At 41.5% G+C, this 21,228-nt stretch overlaps 1 protein-coding gene and 1 pseudogene across 2 annotated transcripts in view; one reads left to right on the top strand and one right to left on the bottom strand.

Annotated features, from left to right (window-relative positions):
* The window catches only part of BCKDHB (branched chain keto acid dehydrogenase E1 subunit beta), a 269,317-nt gene that overhangs the window by 205,062 nt on the left and 43,027 nt on the right, over positions 1-21,228 (bottom strand). For both annotated transcript variants that reach the window (XR_011258750.1, XM_069598961.1), the window contains exons 4-6: positions 5,344-5,477; positions 4,966-5,121; positions 1,894-2,002 (exon numbers count right to left, since the gene is read on the bottom strand). Coding sequence is in view for 1 of the 2 variants with exons in the window: in XM_069598961.1 (XP_069455062.1) it covers positions 1,894-2,002; positions 4,966-5,121; positions 5,344-5,477 (399 nt within the window). In the remaining variant the exon portion in view is untranslated. The remainder of the gene's footprint in view (positions 1-1,893; positions 2,003-4,965; positions 5,122-5,343; positions 5,478-21,228) is intronic.
* LOC138444797 (UBAP1-MVB12-associated (UMA)-domain containing protein 1-like) lies at positions 16,802-18,719 on the top strand (annotated as a pseudogene).

Here is a 21,228-nt window from a genome sequence, read left to right as displayed (position 1 = left end):
AAAAAAAAAAAAACCCCTGTATTAATTGATTAGCTTGAATTGGTTGACCTGACAAATACAATACTCATAGAGTATTCAAAGTAAGTAGAAATCAGACAGCTACTCTGTATGACACTGATGTTCTCCTCTTCACCTAAGATTACAAATTGTTTTGTTAGTCACTTTTCATTCCATAACGGGATAGATAATAGTAGAGCTCTTAAAAAGTATATAGATTCAATTTAAAGCATGCTTAAGAGCAACTGAAAATCTGACAAATTTCCAAGGGAAATGTAAAATGGCAAAAGCACTCTGAAAAACTCTTCAGTAGAGTCTTAGAATATTCAACCTACATCTACTCTGTGACACACCAATTCTGTTCCTAGATGTTTATTTCCCCACCACCACCTCTAAAACAGAAAGAAACAACATGTTCACAAAAACGCTTATGCAAGGATGTCCAGAGCAGCCTTGTACAAAATAGACAAAAACTAAAAACAATGATGATCATTTGTTCGTCAGCAAAGGATAAACTGTGAAATATTCATACGGTGGAAATGCTACTCAGTAATAAGGAATAAACCCCTGATACAAGTAACATTATGAATGAATCTCAAAACTATCCTGCTGAGCTAAAGAAGGCAAACACAAAAGAATATATACAGCGCCGATTTGTTTAGATGAACCCCAAAACTGTGTGCAGCTAATCTGTGCTAAAGGCAATTAGAAAGTGAGGAGAAGGGATTGGCAGAGAGAAGGCAGGAGGGAGCTTCCTGGAGCCATGAAAATTTTTCAGTCTTATTTTACAGAGTGGTTATGTAGACACATAAGACTGTCAAATCTATACAACTGAACACTTAATATCTTTACACATGTATTGAAATGTACATAATTCACATCACCGTAAAACAAAATGTTTCTCAGTTTAACTATTCATGGAAAAGAGTGATTTGCCAAAGCAATTGTTTCTCAAATTCAAAATAAAGATACACTTTAGGCAGAATAAACAGTTTGATGATTAAATGTCCTTTATGGCTGAAAAAGTAGCTATCATGGATGAGTGTTTACAGAATGACGATTCTAGATGGAGGGTGACCAAACACTTCATCTGCCTCAGACGCCCATCCCAGTGTAGACCTTATGTCACAGCTTAACAGTGGCCCCTTCACTCTCTTTTGAACTGTGCTGCTAGAGAAGACTCTTTAGAAGTCCCTTGGACAGCAAGGAGACCAAACCAGTCAATCCTAATGGAAATCAACACTGAATATTCATTTTGAAGGACTGAGGCTAAAACTGAAGCTCCAATACTTTGGCCACCTGATGTGAAGAATTGACTTTGATGCTGGGAAAGACTGAAGGCAGGAGAAGAAGGGGACATCAGAGGATGAGATGGCTGGATGGCATCACCAACTCAATGGACATGAGTTTGAGCAAGCTCCAGGAGATGGCAGAGGACAGGGAAGCCTGGTATGCTGCAGTCCATGGGGTCACAAAGAGTCAGACATGACTGACTGAACAATAATTTCACTCTCAAAGGAATCCCAATTTAGATGAAGACCTATAAACACACTTTGGCTATAAGGGCATTTATTATTTAGTACAATGAGTTCATTCACCTTTTTATTCAACTCACATCCACTTAACATCTACTGTGTAGCCAAACATAATCCCTACATTCTTGCTACCACTTCATATTGCTTCTTTGTTTCCAAAATTAAGATTTAAATAACTACAGGATTTCCCCTAAAGTTAACTTAAAATATATAGATGAGGACAAACTAAGTATAGAAGAAATCAGATCTTTTTCCAAAATGAAAATACAAATCAAGCTTTATAGAGAAAAATTTTAATTTTGAACTATGCCAAAAAAATGCATAAAGATGTTTATAAATATAAAATAAAAAAAACTTTTACCTGCTGCCCTGTAAAGTATTTTAGGTTCAAAAAATATACAAGGATTTTTATCCTCTATGCATGATAAAAGAAGTCCCTTGGCCTGGAAAGGGCTTCTGGGTACAACCACCTGCAAAAACAGATTATTTTTAAAGACAATTTTAGTGAAAATGTCTCCCAGTAAACTCATTTATAAGAGTCAAAATTTAAATAATCATTACTAATATAGAAATCGTGTATTTTTAGACTAATTACTATTAATCATAAAATTTACATATTATCCAAAACAATTCCATTTGTTCCACAAATATTTATCACATGCCCACCATATTCTGGTAATTTAGATACTGTTATTTTTGCAAGGAGCTAAACTTCCACATACATTAAAAAATAAAAGGAAACCACAAAGAACACTCACCAAAGCAAATGAGTAAAGTTGTCAATATCTTCCTGTATTGACCTCTAAAGTCTTTTCTGCTAATATTCTACTGCTGCTTTCAAAGGTATGCAAGTTTCTTCTCCAAATTTAACATGCTAAATAAAATCTCTTTTCCCATGATAAATCTGGCCTTCACTTCTTAAGTGGAAAAATAATCCACTGAACTTTATGATCGAGGTAATACAACATATAGTTACTGCAAAAGTTTCTGGTGGATCAGACAGTAAAGAATCTGCCTGCAATGCAGGAGACCCAGGCTCAATCCCTGGGTCAGGAAGATCCCCTGGAGAAGGGAATGGCAATCCACTCCAGTATTCTTGCCTGGAAAATTCCATAGACAAAGGAGCCTGGTAGGGTACAGTTCATGGGGTGAGAAGAGTCAGACACTGCTGAGGGACTAACACTTTCACTTCTTTTTTTCTTTTTTCACTTCACTGCAAAACCAAAAAGAAAGTGTGGATCCGGCACACTTCCAGCTGGAGAAAGGGCTCAGGACTTTCTTGAAAATGAGGTTGACAATGAGGAAAGTGATAGTAAAGGCAGCAGGTAGCAAGTGTGTTAACTGGACTAAACTCACTATGTGGATTAATTCACTTACTGTTCATAGCAATTCCATGAAGTAGCTATTATTATTTTCTCCAACTTAGAAATTAAAAGAATGAGGTGTAAGCAGGAACCAAGTAACTTGCCCAAGGTTACATCACTTGCTACATCAGAGACTTTCACCAGTTCTGACTCATCAGGTTCTTAACTTCTACATCACTTTGGTTCAAATCACAAGCTGTTGTCCAGTTTAATCATTTTTAAACAACTGCATACACCTAAGTGTCACATAGGAAGAGTTATCATCAAAATATATCTGAATTTATCACAAAGACTCAAATAAGATTGCTTGAAGCAAACTGTATTTGACTTTCAAAATCATTTTTATACAGTTTTAGTGAAGGATTTTTATTTAAAAAATAAAATAGCACAAATCTCACTATTTTCTGAAAATAGACTGCTAAATAAACAGCACATTGTAACACACCATGTCTTTACCTTATGTTCCTATTTTAGCTTTTCTTCATCTGCCTTCTTCATGTTTATTTTTAGCCTTTTGTACTATATGTGTATTCTCATTTAGGATAAAATAAAGGAGAAAATGTGGAGGGGAGCGAGGTCTTAAAAATACAGACATTGAACATGAATTGATCTTCAGCTCAAGCACAAAAATAACTATTGACTGAAATGTTTCTGTCCCAAACTACCACTTGCAGCTTATATTAAAAAAAATTATGCAAACCATTACTTAACTACAAAATTTTACAACTTTGATTTGGTTGAAAAAGTAGTAGAACATACACACACATCCACAAATGACTCCTGTTTTTGAAAAACAGGCATAAAGCCCTGGGTAGACATATCTATGAGTTTCTATAATGACTCACTGGAAAGCTTTTCAGAAAATAAAAAAGAAAACATTGTTAAAAATTAGGACATAAAATAAGCAAATATATATATATATATATTTTAATCAAAAGACCTAAAATTATTGTGGAAGGCTATAAAAGAGAGAGAGGCTGCAAAATTAATTGCTTGAGTAAGTATTACCTTATCCTGGACTAGAAAACACACCAAGGTAAAAAAGTCTTACGTCACTGTATTTAAAAAGTAAGAAACAGACTGAAAGCAAAAGTTTTACTCCTCTGACTATGAGGTAAATATGGTCTAAGCAGTAGATTTATTAAAATTACGCCAGAATCAACTGTTAAGTGAGAAAGCTCCATTAGAAAGAAACAGAGCTTTACACACTGCTATATTTTTAATGGATAACCAGCAAGAACTTATTGTACAGCACACGGAACTCTGTTCAATGTTATACGGCAGCATGGATGGGAGGGGAGTTTGGGGTAGAATTGATACATGTATATGTAGAGCTGAGTCCCTTTGCCGTTCACCTGAAACTATCAAAATATTGTTAACTGGCTGTACCCCAATACAAAATAAAGTTTTTCTTAAGAAAATAGATAACCATTAAGAACCTAATGTATAGCACAGGGAACTCTACTCAACTCTCTGTAATGCTCTATATATGGGAAAATAATCTAAAAAAAAAGAGTGGATATATGTATATGTCTAACCAATTCACTTAGCTGTACACCTGAAACTAATAACATTGTAAATCACCTATACTCCAATAAAAATATTTTTAAAACACAGAAGAAAGAAACAGAGCTTTCTGCTCAAATGGAATTTGCAAGCATGGCCTTTCTAACAAATTTGTGAAACGTGCCAAAGATAGATAGGAATGTATATCTTACTTTGTCATTTTCATTTTTATGCCTTGGTAAAATATGCTATTTTGATAAATAAATATGATTTTTATTGCAAAAAAAATAGAGTTTTGAAAGAGACGGTCTTATTATTTGAAGTGTATGAAATTAACATTAGGGTCAAGCCATTGTCACTTCAAAAAGAACAGTCTATAAACCTAGGCTGGGTGCTTAATCTAAAAGAAATAAAAGCTCTCTTTCTTAAAAACAATTAAATTCACATAAATTCCAAAAATTCTAATTGTTTTTCTCTAGATAAGCATATTAGTTAATACTAATAGAATGAACCAAAAAGGAAACATCAAATGGAGAGCAAGCCAAGTACATTAGGGAGAATACCTTGATTCCTGGGCAGTGGGCAAAGAAAGCTTCAGGACTCTGGGAATGATAGAGAGCCCCGTGGCCGACACAGCCCCAGGGGGACCGGATGGTGAGGCTTCCACAATTAAAAAGGTCCCCAGACCGGTAGCGATACTTGGCAGCTTCATTAACAATCTGAAGGGAAAAGAGAGAAGAGATATCTCATGCTGAGTCCTTTTATTCCCATCCATTTTCTTAAGCCATTTTATCTAATCTTTAGATATATGCCCATAACAAAATAGCTCAAAGGTAACAAAAAGTTCCTAAGATAGGGGGCAGGAGACTGGAGTTAAAAGTTCCAAACTTTATAGACTTGCCTTAGAAATGCTCCATTATGGCAAAACGCAATTTTCTCACCTGATCAAAAGCAGGGAAAATATAATCTGCGAACTGAATTTCTGCTATGGCGGTAGCACCAGTGACTGCGATTCCAATTCCAAACCCAACGATTCCTTGTTCACACAGTGGGGTATTAAAAACTCTATCTTTACCTACAAAAGATAAGAAAGTCACCGTCATAAGACAAATGAGAGTAATGTGATGGAAAATTACAATGGAAATTTCAGAGTTAATAACCCTGAGGTAGAGGAAACAAGCAACATGTGAATGAGACAGTAAAGAAATAGTACAATGGTTGGTTTCAGTGTAAATATAGCAATTATGTTAACTAAGTAACCTAAATGTCCTAAATTAAGAGAAAGATTGTCACACTAGGGGAAAAGAAAGTAAAACCCAGCTACTTAAAAAAATAAATAAAGTAAATGTAAGGAAAAGGAAAAAAATACACACACAGAATGAAAAACCTAGAGCAAAGGAAGTTGATGCCACTTCGTTAAAAGCAAACAAACTAGGCTTTAAGGGGAAAGGCACTACCAGAGACAAAGAGGGAAAATCCACAGTGCCAAAGGAGCCAGTTCATAAGGATGACATAGTTCTAAATTCATACTCATGTGAGTGACATGCATGCTCAATCTCTGAGTCATGCCTGACTCTTTCCAACCCCATGGACTGTAGCCCACCAGGCTCCTCTGTCCATGGGATCTTCCTGGCAGGGATACTGGAGTGGGCTGCTGCTTCCTCCTCCAAGAGATCTTCCCAGTCCAGGGATCAAACCCTTATTTCCTACTTGGCAGATAGATTCTTTACTACTGAGCCACCTGGGAAGTCCCATATAATAGCACAAACTGCAAATAAATAGAAAAAACTAACAGAATTAAAAGGATAATTAGACAGAATTCCCAATACAGTGGGAGATTTTCATGTACAAGTCTCACTGACAGAAAAAGCACATCAAATAAAAGAAAAAGCACCACTACTCTTGCCTGGAAAATCCCATGGACGGAGGGGCATGGTGGGCTACGGCCCATGAGGTCGCAAAGAGTCAGACACGACTGAGCAACTTCACATTCACTTTCACTTAATACTTATTAAAGGTAAAAACTATTGAATATTTGAACATGGTTAACAAACATAACTGACATAGAGCACCCAAGAGCTAAGAATATAAATTCTTTTCAAGTAAACACAGAATACACAGACACCAATTGACTACAGACCAAGCTGTATATTCAATCAACAACATCCAAAAGATTAAAATCATACAGAGTATAATCTCAGACCATGGTGGAATTAAGCTAGAAGCCAATAGCAAATTTTTTAAAAGATGTATGCATCTGCACCCTCATGTTCACTGCTATAATATTTACAATAGCCAAGATATGGAAGTAACTTGAGGGTCCATCGATTGATGAATGGATAAAGAAGATGTAACACATATAGATAAATAGACAGACAGATATAGATACACACACACACACACACACACACACACACACACACACACAATGGAATATTACTCAGCCGTAACAAAGAATGAAATCTTGCCATTTGCAACCATCTTTGGATGGACCTAGAGGGTATTTTGCTAAGTAATATACATCAGACAGAACGAAAAGCACTGTGTGATTTCATTCATATGTATAATCTGGAGGGGGGGGGAAGAAGCAAAAACAAAAACCCAGGCTCATAAGAGAATAGGTTGGTGGTTGCCAGAAGTAGGAATGAGGGTTAATGAGTGAAGGTAGTCAAAAGTTACAAACTTCCAGTTACAAAATAAAAAAGTCATGTAACGTACAGCCTTTTCATACTGCTCATGGGATTCTAAAGGCAAGAATGCTGAAGTGGTATGCCATTCCCTTGACTTCCCTGGTGGCTCAGAGGTTAAAGCGTTTGCCTCCAATGCAGGAGACCCGGGTTCGATCCCTGGGTCGGGATGACACCCTGGAGAAGGAAATGGTAACCCACTCCAGTATTCTTGCCTGGAGAATCCCATGGACAGAGGAGCCTGGCAGGCTACAGTCCACGGGGTCGCAAAGAGTCGGACATGACTGAGCAACTTCACTTCACTTCTCCAGTGAACCATGTTTCGTCAGAACTCTCTGCCACGATCCAGCCATCTTGGGTGGTCCTACATAGCATGGCTTATAGTTTCATTGAGTTAGATAAGGCTGTGATCCATGTGATCACTTTGGTTAGTTTTCTGTGATTGATGCCTTTGAACTGTGGTGTTGGAGAAGACTCTTGAGAGTCCCTTGGACAGCAAGGAGATCAAACCAGTCAATCCTAAAGGAAAACAATCCTGAATATTCATTGGAGGGACTGATGATGAAGCTGAAGTTCCAATAATTTGGGCCACCTGATGCAAAGAGCCGACTCATTAGAAAAGATCCTGATGCTGGGAAAGATTGAAGGCAAGAGGAGAAGGGGATGACAGAGGACAATGCCTCAAAAAAAAATTTTAAGCCTAAAAAAAGCATTAAATGCATAGCTAAATATCCCATGTCCCACAGAAGAAATTATAATGGAAACCAAAAAGTATTCTGAACTGAAAAAACTATACATTAGTACTTATTGAAGAAGGAAATGGAAACCCACTACTCTTGCCTGGAAAATCCCATGGACGGAGGGGCATGGTAGGCTACAGCCCACGAGGTCGCAAAGAGTCGGACACAACTGAGCAACTTCACATTCACTTTCACTTAATACTTATTAGAATTCCAATCTCGGTCGTGGCAGAATAGCTTTCTTCACTCAAACATTCCCACATCAAATGATTCAAACATGGAGAGAATATAACCAACAACTACTTAAAGGCACGGGAGAACAAAAAGGCAGGCCTGAACAGGAGACTTGACTCTTGAAGGAAAGGAAGCACAGGCGGGACGGGCTCCCTCGGGAGACCTGCCCAGGCTAAATGACTTGAGACAGCTAAGGCAAAGACACACAGACTCAGTACTATCTTTTTTAAATATTTATTTATTTATTTGGCTGTGCCAGGTCTTAGTTGCAGCACACAAGATCTTTGATCTTCATTTAAGCATGCAGGCTCTCAGTTGCAGTATATGGGATCTAGTTCCATGAATGGGGGGGTGGGGGGGTGGGGGGATGGGGATTGAGCCCTGGCCCCCTACATTGGGAGCTCTGATTACTATTAATCTGCAGGATACCTTATCTGCATCATACAACTCAACTGTCACCTGAAATTTCACCACCTCTTGGCCAGTATCAGGATCTCATGAAAAAGCCTCATTTCAGAGAGCTAGCCAGACATAAGCAATGGCCCAGCCAACAGCCTAGCCAGGGGACCAAAAGTCTGGTGACTGATCAGGATTCATGTTTCATGTCCATAACCCAAGGATGCCCATTCTTCTCGGTGCACAGAACTCACTTTCAGTTCAATCATTCCTTCGACAGTGACCCACACAGAGGGAAACACTCTCAAGGCAGCTGCAGAAACGCAGCATGATTCATACTCATTGGGACCTGGGACTATCTACTAAGATCGTGACCTCCATCCTTCATCAGTTCTCCATCTGACTGCAAGTAGCTTGATAACTGCTGAAGAGCTAGGCTTCCACTGACCTAGTGCAACTCACTAACTGAAAATGAACACAGATTCCAGCTGCCAAGGGCAGAATCCTGAACCCTGAAATACTGGAAGCACCATCACCAGATGAACAGGGTTCCTACCTATTCTCTGCTGCTTTAAGCGCCCGGAGTCAGGTATTTTTCATCTCAGTTAGTGGAGGCAAAAGTGGAGTTTCCTACAGCTAGAAGGCAAAAGTGGAGTTTCCTACAGCTCTTACTTCAAAATGGTTTGAGGAAACTGTTTAATAACTCTCTCCAATGACTTCCTATGATCTCACAGAAACTGCTTCAACAAGAACTAAATATTAAAAATCTGTTTTGAAAAGAAAAGAAAAACATAAATTTTTTAAAAATCTGCTTCTATTATCTCTCAAAGATGTCATGATGGAGGGTAAGAGCATAAATAAAATGCACAGTACTGGTAACTTCTTACACGCCACATTTCAATGGGTGAATTGCTACATACAGGGATTGCACTCTCAGTCAAGCCTGCTCTGGGTTTAAGTACTATCACCACAAATTACTACACTTCCTAAGCCTCAGTTCCATTATCTGCAACAAATTGCTCACAATACTGAAAAGATTAAAACAATTCATACACTTGTTCAAATGTTTATAAAGTACCTAATATTGTCTAGACTCTATTCTTGATACAGAGGACACAGCAGCAAACAAAACCAAAAAAAAAAAAAAAATCCTATCCTTATGGAACTTACTAGTCAGGAAAAACAGACAATAAAAACAAAATAAATGACAAAGGACTTCCATGGTGATCTGGTGGTTAAGAATCCACCTGCCAATGCAAGGGACACGGGTTCAATTCCCGATCCAGGAAGATTCCACGTGCCGGGGGCAGCTAAGCTCATGTGCCACAACTACTCAGCCTGCGTGTTTTAGAGCCTGTGCTCCACAAGAAAAGCCACCGCGATGAGACGCCCCTGCACCACAACTAGAAAGTAGCCCACGACTCATGGCAATGAGAGAGCCTGTGTGCAGCAACAAAGACCCAGCACAGGCAGAGATAAAGAAACTTAATTAATCAAAACACATAAATAAGATACATGGTGCATGAGAACATGACAAGAGCCAGAAGAACAGTAAAGCAGGGAGCGTTTAGGGGAGGGGACGTGGGACTCCAGTGGTCGTAGCCAGGAAGATCAGGGAGGCATCACTGCCTGATGACATTTAAAGGAAGAGCTGAAGAAGGTGAGGAAATATACCGTGCATATGTCCCAGGGCATAAGTGTTCTGGACAAAGGGATTGGTGAGTGCAAAGGTCCTGGGGTATGAACATGCTCAGCATATTAGAGGCCAGTTATCAAGTCCAGAGGGCCTGGTATGGAGTAAGAGAAATTGTGGGAAGACATGGAGTGGAAGAGTAAAGGGGATGGGCTGGGGAGGTGGGAGAGGTCAGACAGGGCCTTGTAGGGTTGAGGGGGTGGTCACGGTAAACATTCTGACTTTGCCTGTGAGAATGAGTCAGTAAGCATGTGAGCAAGACGGGAAGACATGGAGCAAAGTCACCCCATTCTCCAAATCGCATTCCAGCAGGAGCCCTCTGACTGGTCTGTGGTGACCAGCCTGTAAATAGGCAAATATGGACCCAGCAAGACTGATAACAGGAGGCTGCAATCACCCCCACAAGAGATGATGACATAGAAGAGCAGCAAAGGTGTGAGCATCCAGATAGACAGTCTAAAGATAGCATCAGAAGGATTTACTGAGGAAATGGACGTGAAGCAGAGTCAGGGAAGTGCGCAGGGCAATTTACAGACTTTTTGACTCGGGCAGCCCGAGGACAGTTACCACCGCTCAAGGAAGGGAAAATTACGAAGCAGGTGGAGGTGAGAGATCAGAAGTTCCACTGTGGAGATGTTACGCCTGAGCTGCGCCTTTAGACACAGAGGGAAAGCCGTTCTTTGGACTGTGAGGTGTATGAGTTGGAAGTCTTCAGCATGAAGATTAAAAACCATGGGACTGATGAGACTCCCAAGTATATTTAAATGTGTACATGGAGAGGAGAAACCCAGTGCTAAAAAAGATATGGTGTGAGGACTTCCCTGATGGTCCAGTGGCTAAGAATTCACCTTGTAATGCAAGGGACACAGGTTAGATCCCTGGTTGGGAAGCTAAGATCTCACATGCTCACGTACAGTAGTAATGAAGCCCGAGTATTAGAAAACCTGAGCACCATAACTAAAGAATCCATGCGCCACAACTACAGTCCACGCGCCACACTTAGAGAGTCCACGCGCCACAACCAGAGAGTCCACACGCCACAACCAGGGAGTCCACGGGCCACAACTAGAGAGTCCACGTGCCACAACTAGAGTCCATGCGCCACAACTAGAGAGGCCATGGGCCACAGTTAGAGTCCACGCGTCACAACTACGGTCCACGCGCCACAACTATGGAGTCCACGTGCCACAATGAGAGAGTCCACGCGCCACAACTAGAGTCCACCCGCCACAACGAGAGAGTCCACGGGCCACAACGAGAGAGTCCACCGGCCACAACGAGAGAGTCCACGCGCCACAACTAGAGAGTCCACACGCCACAACGAGAGAGTCCACGTGCCACACTAGAGTCCATGCGCCACAACTAGAGAGGCCATGGGCCACAGTTAGAGTCCACGCGTCACAACTACGGTCCACGCGCCACAACTATGGAGTCCACGTGCCACAATGAGAGAGTCCACGGGCCACAACGAGAGAGTCCACGGGCCACAACGAGAGAGTCCACGGGCCACAACGAGAGAGTCCACGCGCCACAACTAGAGAGTCCACACGCCACAACGAGAGAGTCCACGCGCCGTAACTAGAGACTCCACGCGCCACAACGAGAGAGTCCACGGGCCACAACTATGGAGTCCACGGGCCACAACGAGAGAGTCCACGGGCCACAACGAGAGAGTCCACGCGCCACAACGAGAGAGTCCACGGGCCACAACTAGAGAGGCCATGGGCCACAGTTAGAGTCCACGCGTCACAACTACGGTCCACGCGCCACAACTATGGAGTCCACGGGCCACAATGAGAGAGTCCACGGGCCACAACGAGAGAGTCCACGCGCCACAACTAGAGAGTCCACGGGCCACAACGAGAGAGTCCACGGGCCACAACGAGAGAGTCCACGGGCCACAACGAGAGAGTCCACGGGCCACAACGAGAGAGTCCACGGGCCACAACGAGAGAGTCCACGGGCCACAACGAGAGAGTCCACGGGCCACAACTAGAGTCCACGGGCCACAACTAGAGGCCATGCGCCACAACTAGAGAGGCCATGGGCCACAGTTAGAGTCCACGTGTCACAACTACGGTCCACGCGCCACAACTATGGAGTCCACGGGCCACAATGAGAGAGTCCACGCGCCACAACTAGAGTCCACCCGCCACAACGAGAGAGTCCACACGCCACAACCAGAGAGTCCACGGGCCACAACGAGAGAGTCCACGGGCCACAACGAGAGTCCACCGGCCACAACGAGAGAGTCCACGGGCCACAACGAGAGAGTCCACACGCCACAACCAGAGAGTCCACGGGCCACAACGAGAGAGTCCACGGGCCACAACGAGAGTCCACCGGCCACAACGAGAGAGTCCACGGGCCACAACTAGAGTCCACCCGCCACAACGAGAGAGTCCACGTGCCACAACGAGAGAGTCCACGGGCCACAACGAGAGAGTCCACCGGCCACAACGAGAGAGTCCACGGGCCACAACTAGAGTCCACCCGCCACAACGAGAGAGTCCACGGGCCACAACGAGAGAGTCCACGCGCCACAACGAGAGAGTCCACGGGCCACAATGAGAGAGTCCACGGGCCACAACTAGAGTCCACCCGCCACAACGAGAGAGTCCACGCGCCACAACGAGAGAGTCCACGGGCCACAACGAGAGAGTCCACGGGCCACAACTAGAGTCCATGCGCCACAACTAGAGAGGTCACACGCCACAACTACAGTCCACGCGCCACAACGAGAGAGTCCACGGGCCACAACGAGAGAGTCCACAGGCCACAACTAGAGAGTCCACGCGCCATAACTAGAGAGGTCACACGCCACAACTACAGTCCACGCGCCACAACTAGAGAGTCCACACGGTACAGCTAGAGAGTCCACGCGCCACAACTACAGTCCACGCGGCACAACTAGATAGGCCACATGCCACAACTAGAGAGTCCACACGCCACAACTACAGTCCACACGCCACAACTAGAGTCCATGGGCCACAGCTAGAGAGTCTATGCGCCACAACGAGAGAGTCCACGCGCCACAACTAGAGAGTCCACACGCCACAACTAGAGAGTCCACGGGCCACAACTATGGAGTCCACTCACCACAACTAGAGAGTACATGGGCCACAACTAGAGTCCACGGCCACAACTACAGTCCACGCGCCACAACTAGAGAGTCCACGGGCCACAACTAGACAGTCCACGCGGCACAACTAGACAGTCCACGCTCTACAACTAGAGTCCACGGGCCACAACTACAGTCCACGCGGGCACAACTAGAGAGTCCACGTGCCACAACTAGAGAGTCCACGGGCCACAACTAGAGAGTCCACGCGCCACAACTAGAGAGTCCACGGGCCACAACTAGAGAGTCCACACGCCACAACCAGAGAGTCCACGCGCCACAACTAGAGAGTCCACACGCCACAACTATGGAGTCCACTCGCCACAACTAGAGAGTCCACGGGCCACAACTAGAGTCCACGGCCACAACTAGAGTCCACAGCCACAACTACAGTCCATGCGCCACAACTAGAGAGTCCACGCGGCACAACTAGAGAGTCCAAGCGCCACAACTGGATTCCACGTGCCGCAATGAAAAATCCTGCATGACGCAAGAAAGGTCCCCAGTGTCTCAACTGAAAGCCGACAAAGCCAATTCATTCATTCATTTTTAAAAGACAAGATGTGAAAAATAATTAGCAACCTTGGAAAGGACAAAATAGCCAGAATTTGGAGGCAAACTAGCAGAACGTGCTGGCCTAGAAGTCAGACAAAGTGATCCTAAGAGACTACAGTGACCTTAGCCACGTGCTGTCAACTGGAAAGTAAAATAGATAGCCAACAGGAATTTGCTGTAAGGCTCAGGAAACTCAAACAGAGACTCTCTATTAACCTAGAAGTTGGGATGGGGAAGGGGATGGGAGGGAGGTTCAAAAGAGAGGGGATGCATGTATACCTACGGCTGATTCAGGTTGAAGTTTGACAGAAAAAAGCAAAATTCTGTAAAGCAATTACCCTTCAATTAAAAAATAAATTAAGAAAAAAGAAAAGTGAGATGAGGGCTGACCACTTTCTGACTGGTGACCCGGATATAACAGTGTCTGCCAGGTGGGAGGAAGGGAAAAAACAAAGGCCTGATTCAAGAGGGATGGGAGAATAGAAATTGCAGACAAGGAATAATAACGATTTCACTTGGAGAAATTTGCTGTAAAGGAAAGAAGAGAAGAGCAGCAACAACTAGCTGGAGAAGAATATGGAGTCAGTAGAGGGGTTATTTTAATATGGAAGAAACAGAAGGATATTTGCAGGCTGGTAGAAATGATGAGTTGGGGTGGGGGCATGGAATCTGATGATTGAGAAAACTAATGAAATGGAGAGAAGGATGAGCGAGTGGAACCATGTGCTTGAGACAGTGACAGAGGAAGAGGGGGTCCAGTGTGGAGAGTGATAGGGACCCTTAACGTTCATTCAGAGAGAAGGCACGTGTGGGCACCGATGCTGGAACACGGGGAGATGCAGTGGAGAGTCTGCCGAAGTTCTCTGTTCTCTCCATCTGTCTTAGTAAAATGTGAATGAGACTATTAGCTAAGAGAAGGATGGGGGAGCCTGGTGGGCTACAGTCCATGGGGTCTCAAAGACACAACTGAGCAACTCACACACACACACACACACACACACACACACACACACACAAGGATGGGGGAGGCAGTGTGTGTGTGTGTGTGTATATATATATATATATATATATGTATATATACATATATATATATTTTTGGGGGGGGTCACACTGTGGCATGCAGGATCTTAGTTCCCAGACCATGGATCAAACCTGTGCCCCCAGGATGGAAGTGTGGAATCCTAACCACTGAACCACTAGGGAATTCTGGGGAGGCAGTGCTGAGAAAAGAGCATATGAAATAGTCATATGGGAACATGTAGCCTGGGTGGGCCCTGAAGGTCACCAGTATTGATCTGAAAGTGAGTTCACTTGACAAGATGATATGTTTTGCTCCAGCAATATTCAGCTCAGGATTGAGGATACAGACAATGATGGATTTAACCAGCATTGAATTTTGCCAAGCAAATCGTGGCATGGAATTTAAAGTGGGTATAAAGGGAAGAAAGGTCATCAGGGGAGTGAGAGTCAGTGACAGGGTGGCAGGATTCATGAATTTCAAGGATCAAGACAGTCAAAGGATTGTTAGGGTGGAGGCATGACAGGCAGTGAGCTGGGTAGGTTCGAGGTGGAGGTCGGAGTTGAGAAGGTTTCATATTGAGAGGATGGAGAGACTAGGAATGACAGTCTGGGGCAGGACCATAAGAGTGAAAAGCCAAGGTGGGATGGAACACAAGATCCCTAGAGCAAAGGATAAAAAAGTAAGAAGAGCATCCAGGTGGATACTGACAGGAGTGCTGGTGAGGCTGGCGGTGAGCCACGCTAGGAACAGAGAGGACTGGCCTGGAGTCAGCAGGCACCAAGGAAGGACAGCATTAGCACTTGCTATTCAATACATTATTGAATTATTTATTGCAAACATTCAACAAATGTTTATTTTGAGAGACTAAATTAGATAATAAGAGCTAGGCTTCTTTGGATTTAGAATTCAACTCTAGGGACTTCCCTGATAGTCCAGTGATTAAGACTTCACCTTTCAATGCAGAGGATATGGGTTCAATCCCTGATCAGGGAACTAAGATCCCACACGCTTTGAGGCCAAAAAACCAAAACATAAGATAGAAACAATATTATACCAAATTCAATGAAGACTTTAAAAACAGTTCACATCAAAAAAAAAAAGGCAATCAAATCTATATGACTGTGTCTTTACTTTCTCAAATAACCAAACTCAACTTTTTGCTATTTGGAACCAAACTTCTAGAATTCAGTACATTTAAGTAGTGATTATATATATGCATTAAGGATGTGATTACACAATCTCACAGAGACCACATGGTCACTTTAGGTCAGGTGGTACAAAACTGGATATTCCTGAAACACATGACAATTTAAAATATTCAACCAAGTGATAAACAAAACCTAAGATAAGCTGCAATTCCTATGGCAGCTAAAGGCTATAAGGACAAATCTATTTCTGAGGCTCCAAGATCACTGTGTTAGGGGAAGCATGCTGACTGAAACCACCCACCCTGGCCAGGCACCACAGTAACCATTTGCATGAGTTGTTTTACGACAGGAGGTCCTGGTAAGGAACAGGGAACCAGAAGAGTTCAGGAAAGGTCAAAAGGAGACACCACATGTCTGACAACCTCTCAGAATCCTTCTCTCTGGCATCCATCTTGGCTGAACAAGGCGTGCACCACCAGGAAGGACTGTGAGTCAGAATGATTACCTAAAGACAACCCGGAAACTAATGCCATCACCATAAAAATCTGAGAACGCAAGCCACGTGGCAGAGCTGTTCTCCTGGGTTCCCTTACCCTACTGCTCTCCACCTGGGTGCCCTTTCCCAATAAAATCTCTTGCTTTGTCAGCACATGTGTCTCCTCAGACAATTCATTTCTGAGTGTCAGACAAGAGCCCAGTTTCGGCCCCGGAAGGGGTTCCCCCTTCCTGCAACAGTTGTAAGAGGGACACATACAAAGTACTACAAACAAACTCAATCAATGTTTACTTAGGTGATCAGTGGCTATGAGTTCACATGAAGGAAAAAAGTATGCCTACTCTGAAAGTTCTTCAATGCTCAACAGCCTTGGACTGAGTCAGAAAAGAGTAAGTAATAGCTGGATTACTTCTTACTGAACTTAAGATAACTGAGTAAGATTAACATTTCAGGTAAACTTATGGTTACTGATAACACAGTCACAGGAATAGAAGATATTCACTTGCAGCAACATGGATGGAACTAGAGGTTATCATACTAAGCGAGGGAAGTCAGAGAGAGAAAGACAAATACCACATGATATTACCTATACGTAGAATCAAATGCAACACAAATGAACTTATCTATGAAACAGAAACAGACTCACAGACATAGAAGGTAGACTTGTTCCCAGGGTTGGGGGGCGTGGGCTGGGGAGCAGGTAGGAATGGATTGGGAGTTTGGGATTAACAGATGCAACCTATTATATATAGGATGGATAAAACAAGGTCCTACTGTATGGCACAGGGAACTATATTCAATATCCTATGATAAACCATAATGGAAAAGAATATGAAAAAGAATATATATATATATATATATATATATATATATATATATATATATGTATAACTAAATCACTTTGCAGCACACCAGAAACTAATGCAACATTGTAAATCAACTATACTTCAAAATACTAAATCAACTATACTTCAACACACTAAAAAATAAATTTTAAAAATTAAAAAGTGAGAAAAGATATTCACACAGCATACTATTTTCTTATATTTTGCTACCTTTGCTTAAGTTTTAGGCTAATATCTTTGTGTAACTCCATGATCCCCTGAGTCAATGAAAATGTGAAGAATGCATTAGTGTAGATGGTTGACCATTTAAATAAAGGACTTCAACTTCTCATTTGTTAAAGATTAAGTATAAAGTCATACCACCACTTTCTAACTTTTTTTTTTTTTGTAAAGAGAATGTGATTAAGAAGTTGGACATCCCTGGCAGCATACTCTCTGTTGAAGTTATCATCCACTAAATGACGCCAAACATCAAAACAACAGCGGCTGACTTCTCTGTCCAAAGAATCACAAATGAGCAAATCGAGTCCACCAGTGAATCCAGTTCCCTGTGACATCTCTGCCACAAGCAAAGGCCAGAAACAGTGAGAAGAGTGCAAAGAAACAACAATTAGGAAAAAGAAGTAGTCGTGGTTTAAGGTGACAACCAGTTACCTCCTGGTAGGTTAAAAAACTGAAGACCTCAGTATCTTCAGAACCCATAGCTAGTTCTAAATTGGCTTTCCTTGTGAATAAAGTGGTCCTGTAAGCTATTAAATCTACCCAGGGCAAAAATTAAATATTTGCCAATAAAGTTTTCTGAAAAAGCTGAATCCCGGAAGCAAGGCGGACTGAGGCACGAGCATCGGGTAACAGCAGCGGCAGCAGTGTTTCACTTCCTCAGAAAGCCTCCTGATCTAAAAAGCCGTCGGTACCAGAGACAGAAGCAGAGGATTTGTCCTTTTAGGAGACAGAGCACATGAACAAAGAATGGCAGCAAGAGGCAACACTTCAGGTGCAGAAGACAACCAGCCTTTGGAGGAGCCTGGTCATTCACAGCTCAGGGGGATAAACCCACAGATGAATGAGGGAACTGGTTTTGAATTTTTGTCATCATTCATCTCTGCGAGGAATTAACAATGTAAGCTGGCAAAGAAGCACTCATCCAGTGTGACTGTGGCAGGGCCTGAAATGGAAAATAAGGGAGGCCAGATCCTGGAGAACAGCTCACTAATGGCTGAGCTTCTGAGCGATGTACCCTTCACCTTGGCCCCACACGTGTGCCTTGCAGGGCACCGTCAGTGACCTTCCCGAACACTTACTCTCCTATGATGTCAGCGAAACCTTACCAAGGTTTTGGTATGATTTCACTCTAGAAAACTCAGTACTCTACGGTTCGTAATCGTTATGTCTGTGTGCACCTTAACAAACTTTAAAACAAAAGTTTGCTGATTTTATTTCACTCGTCTGATGTTTTTTGTAAAGGCTCTTAAAGGTTATCAGAAAGAAAATAATAATATATTATTCATTGCTCTATTTTTTTAGAATAAAGCATATATGTATAAAAACTAAACCTAAGATCAACTTCCTTTTCCTCTAGTAATAAATACAAAGATTAATTTATCAAGGCTTTTTGAAAGGAGATTTTGTCAACCAGTCTCTCAAAATATAGCACTTCACATTTATCTTGCAAAAACTGTGAAAAAGAACTGAGACCTTTTTTTAGCACAACTCTGAAATATCTACTCAGAGTGTGACTTCCCTGGTTTGGAGGAAAACTTAATGTTATCCCCTTTCTCCTTTCACTGTGTTTATGAATGAATTCAGACCAAAAAAAAAAAAAAAGTTGCTAGTTAGCTTAATTTTTTCAGTCTTAATTTAGACATTGATGTGGACATTTACAACTTTTCCTGGAAAGCAATAGTAGTTTGCTGAGACAAGACTGCTGTATGAAGAATGCTCTGGATACTGTTTCTTTTGAACGGCAGATTGGTTCCTGTCTTTATTTTTCGCTACTTCATGGTTTGCTCTCTCACCAGCTTTACAAGAACATCCCCTGCTTCTGCTTCAGTTGGCATTTTCTCTCCTTACCTCTTGTATTTACAGTTTATAAAGAGACACGCATTTCCTTCCGACCTCTCTGCCTCCCAAAGAAAAGACGCTTATGATATGCATTATTGCTGATAAAGCCCTTATTTAGACATTTGTTGGCCACAATACAGAAGGAAATGCTTAACTGCCAAAAAAACTACAGCTGATTCATTTCCAGCTAGAGTGTAGGCAAAACACCTAGCTAGGGCTTTTAATTTGTGAATATCCACTGTCTATTCTGACTAAAATAGAAAACTGCCATTGGTCCATAAACTATAAAGGGAAGAGATAAATTACGATAGAGTATTTTCTATGCCGTGGAAAATTTAAATCATATTTGTTCTGATTAGTGCCAATACAATTTATTGATTCTGTACCAAATCTTAAATATATTTTTCACAAAGATAGAGTGCCATATCAAAGCTAAACACTGTGCACAAAAGTACATGAATTAAGTTTTAATGTGGCATGCATGTTTGTTTAATAAATGTGGCATGGTCTTGATAAACTGTTACGTGATTAAGAGTTAAATGTACACTTCTATTGACAAAAATATGCTTTATTTACAAATAATGGTACCATATGAGGTGAATGCCTAAATTAGATCTTTACATAATTTTCATAAAACATCAGTGTAGGAAATCTAACTTATTATAAGACAAAAGTGAACATTTTATAGCAGTTTTTGTGAAAATTTTTTTTCAATATTCATGTAAATATACCTTAACACCAAATGTAAGCATGTTATCTGTTTGTCTAATATGTATTAAATTTTGTCTGAAGTACTTATACATTTCATTTATATGTATGTCTACCGTGTCATAACTATGCGTATAAGTATTTTAATTTGTCTATAAAAGATATTTAAACAAACAAGAATTTTAAAAAACTGAAAAAAAAAAAATTATGAAAAAGCAGCTGTAAAACTGCCTGTCTCTAAGTAACCAGTATTTCCTCAGGACACACATCTGAATAGGTCAGACTATTCCAGAAAAAAGATCAACTTCCTCAGAGAAATAGCTCAAGTCCCAGATTCCTTGGATAGAAAGATAAATAAGGACATAAACATTTGTGACTCAGACACAAAATAAACCACAGGAAATCAATGTCATTATACATATTCAATACAATTTTAATGGGGCAAGGGATAGGGAGACACAGGAAGTATATTTCAGTCATTTTAATCACAATAGACTTCTTGGTGGCTCAGTGGTAAAGAATCCACTTGCCAATGCAGGAGACTCAAGTTCGATTCCTGGGTCAGGAAGGTCCCCTGGAGAAGGAAATGGCAACCCAATCCAGTATTCTTGCCTGGGAAATCCCATGGACAAAGGAACCTGGCAGGCTATAGTCCATGGAGTTGCAAAAGAGTTGGACACAACTTAGCAACTAATGACAAGAAATTTTAGTCACACACTTTTTGGAATATGCTGTGATTTCACAGTTTAAAGTCTGCTGATGAAGAATTTAATCAAGATGAAAGGCATTTGTTTGTGGGTCAAATAAAGTAAAACTGCAAAGTTAATCCAGATCACTTCTGCCTCTTTAAAATAAGAGTAGTTTATAATACTGTAGTTTATAATACTGTATTTTGCTAATAGCTTTTAAAATAGACTTTTTATAAAACTGTATTAAGGATCTAATGCATATCAGCCAACGTATCATTATTTAGGTGTGCCAAGCAAAATGTGATAATGTCCTTGTTAAAAAAAATAAATAAATAAATAAATAAATTAAATTAAATAAGAGAAAGAAAAGAACAGAATGTTGCATTCATTAGATAAATAGGCCAGAGAGACATTTAGAGGATAAATATGCAA

Source organism: Ovis canadensis, chromosome 8, assembly GCF_042477335.2.
Source record: "Ovis canadensis isolate MfBH-ARS-UI-01 breed Bighorn chromosome 8, ARS-UI_OviCan_v2, whole genome shotgun sequence".
NCBI lineage: Eukaryota > Metazoa > Chordata > Mammalia > Artiodactyla > Bovidae > Ovis > Ovis canadensis.
Note: the sequence above shows the minus strand (reverse complement) of the source record. Positions and strands in the feature narration are given on the sequence as shown.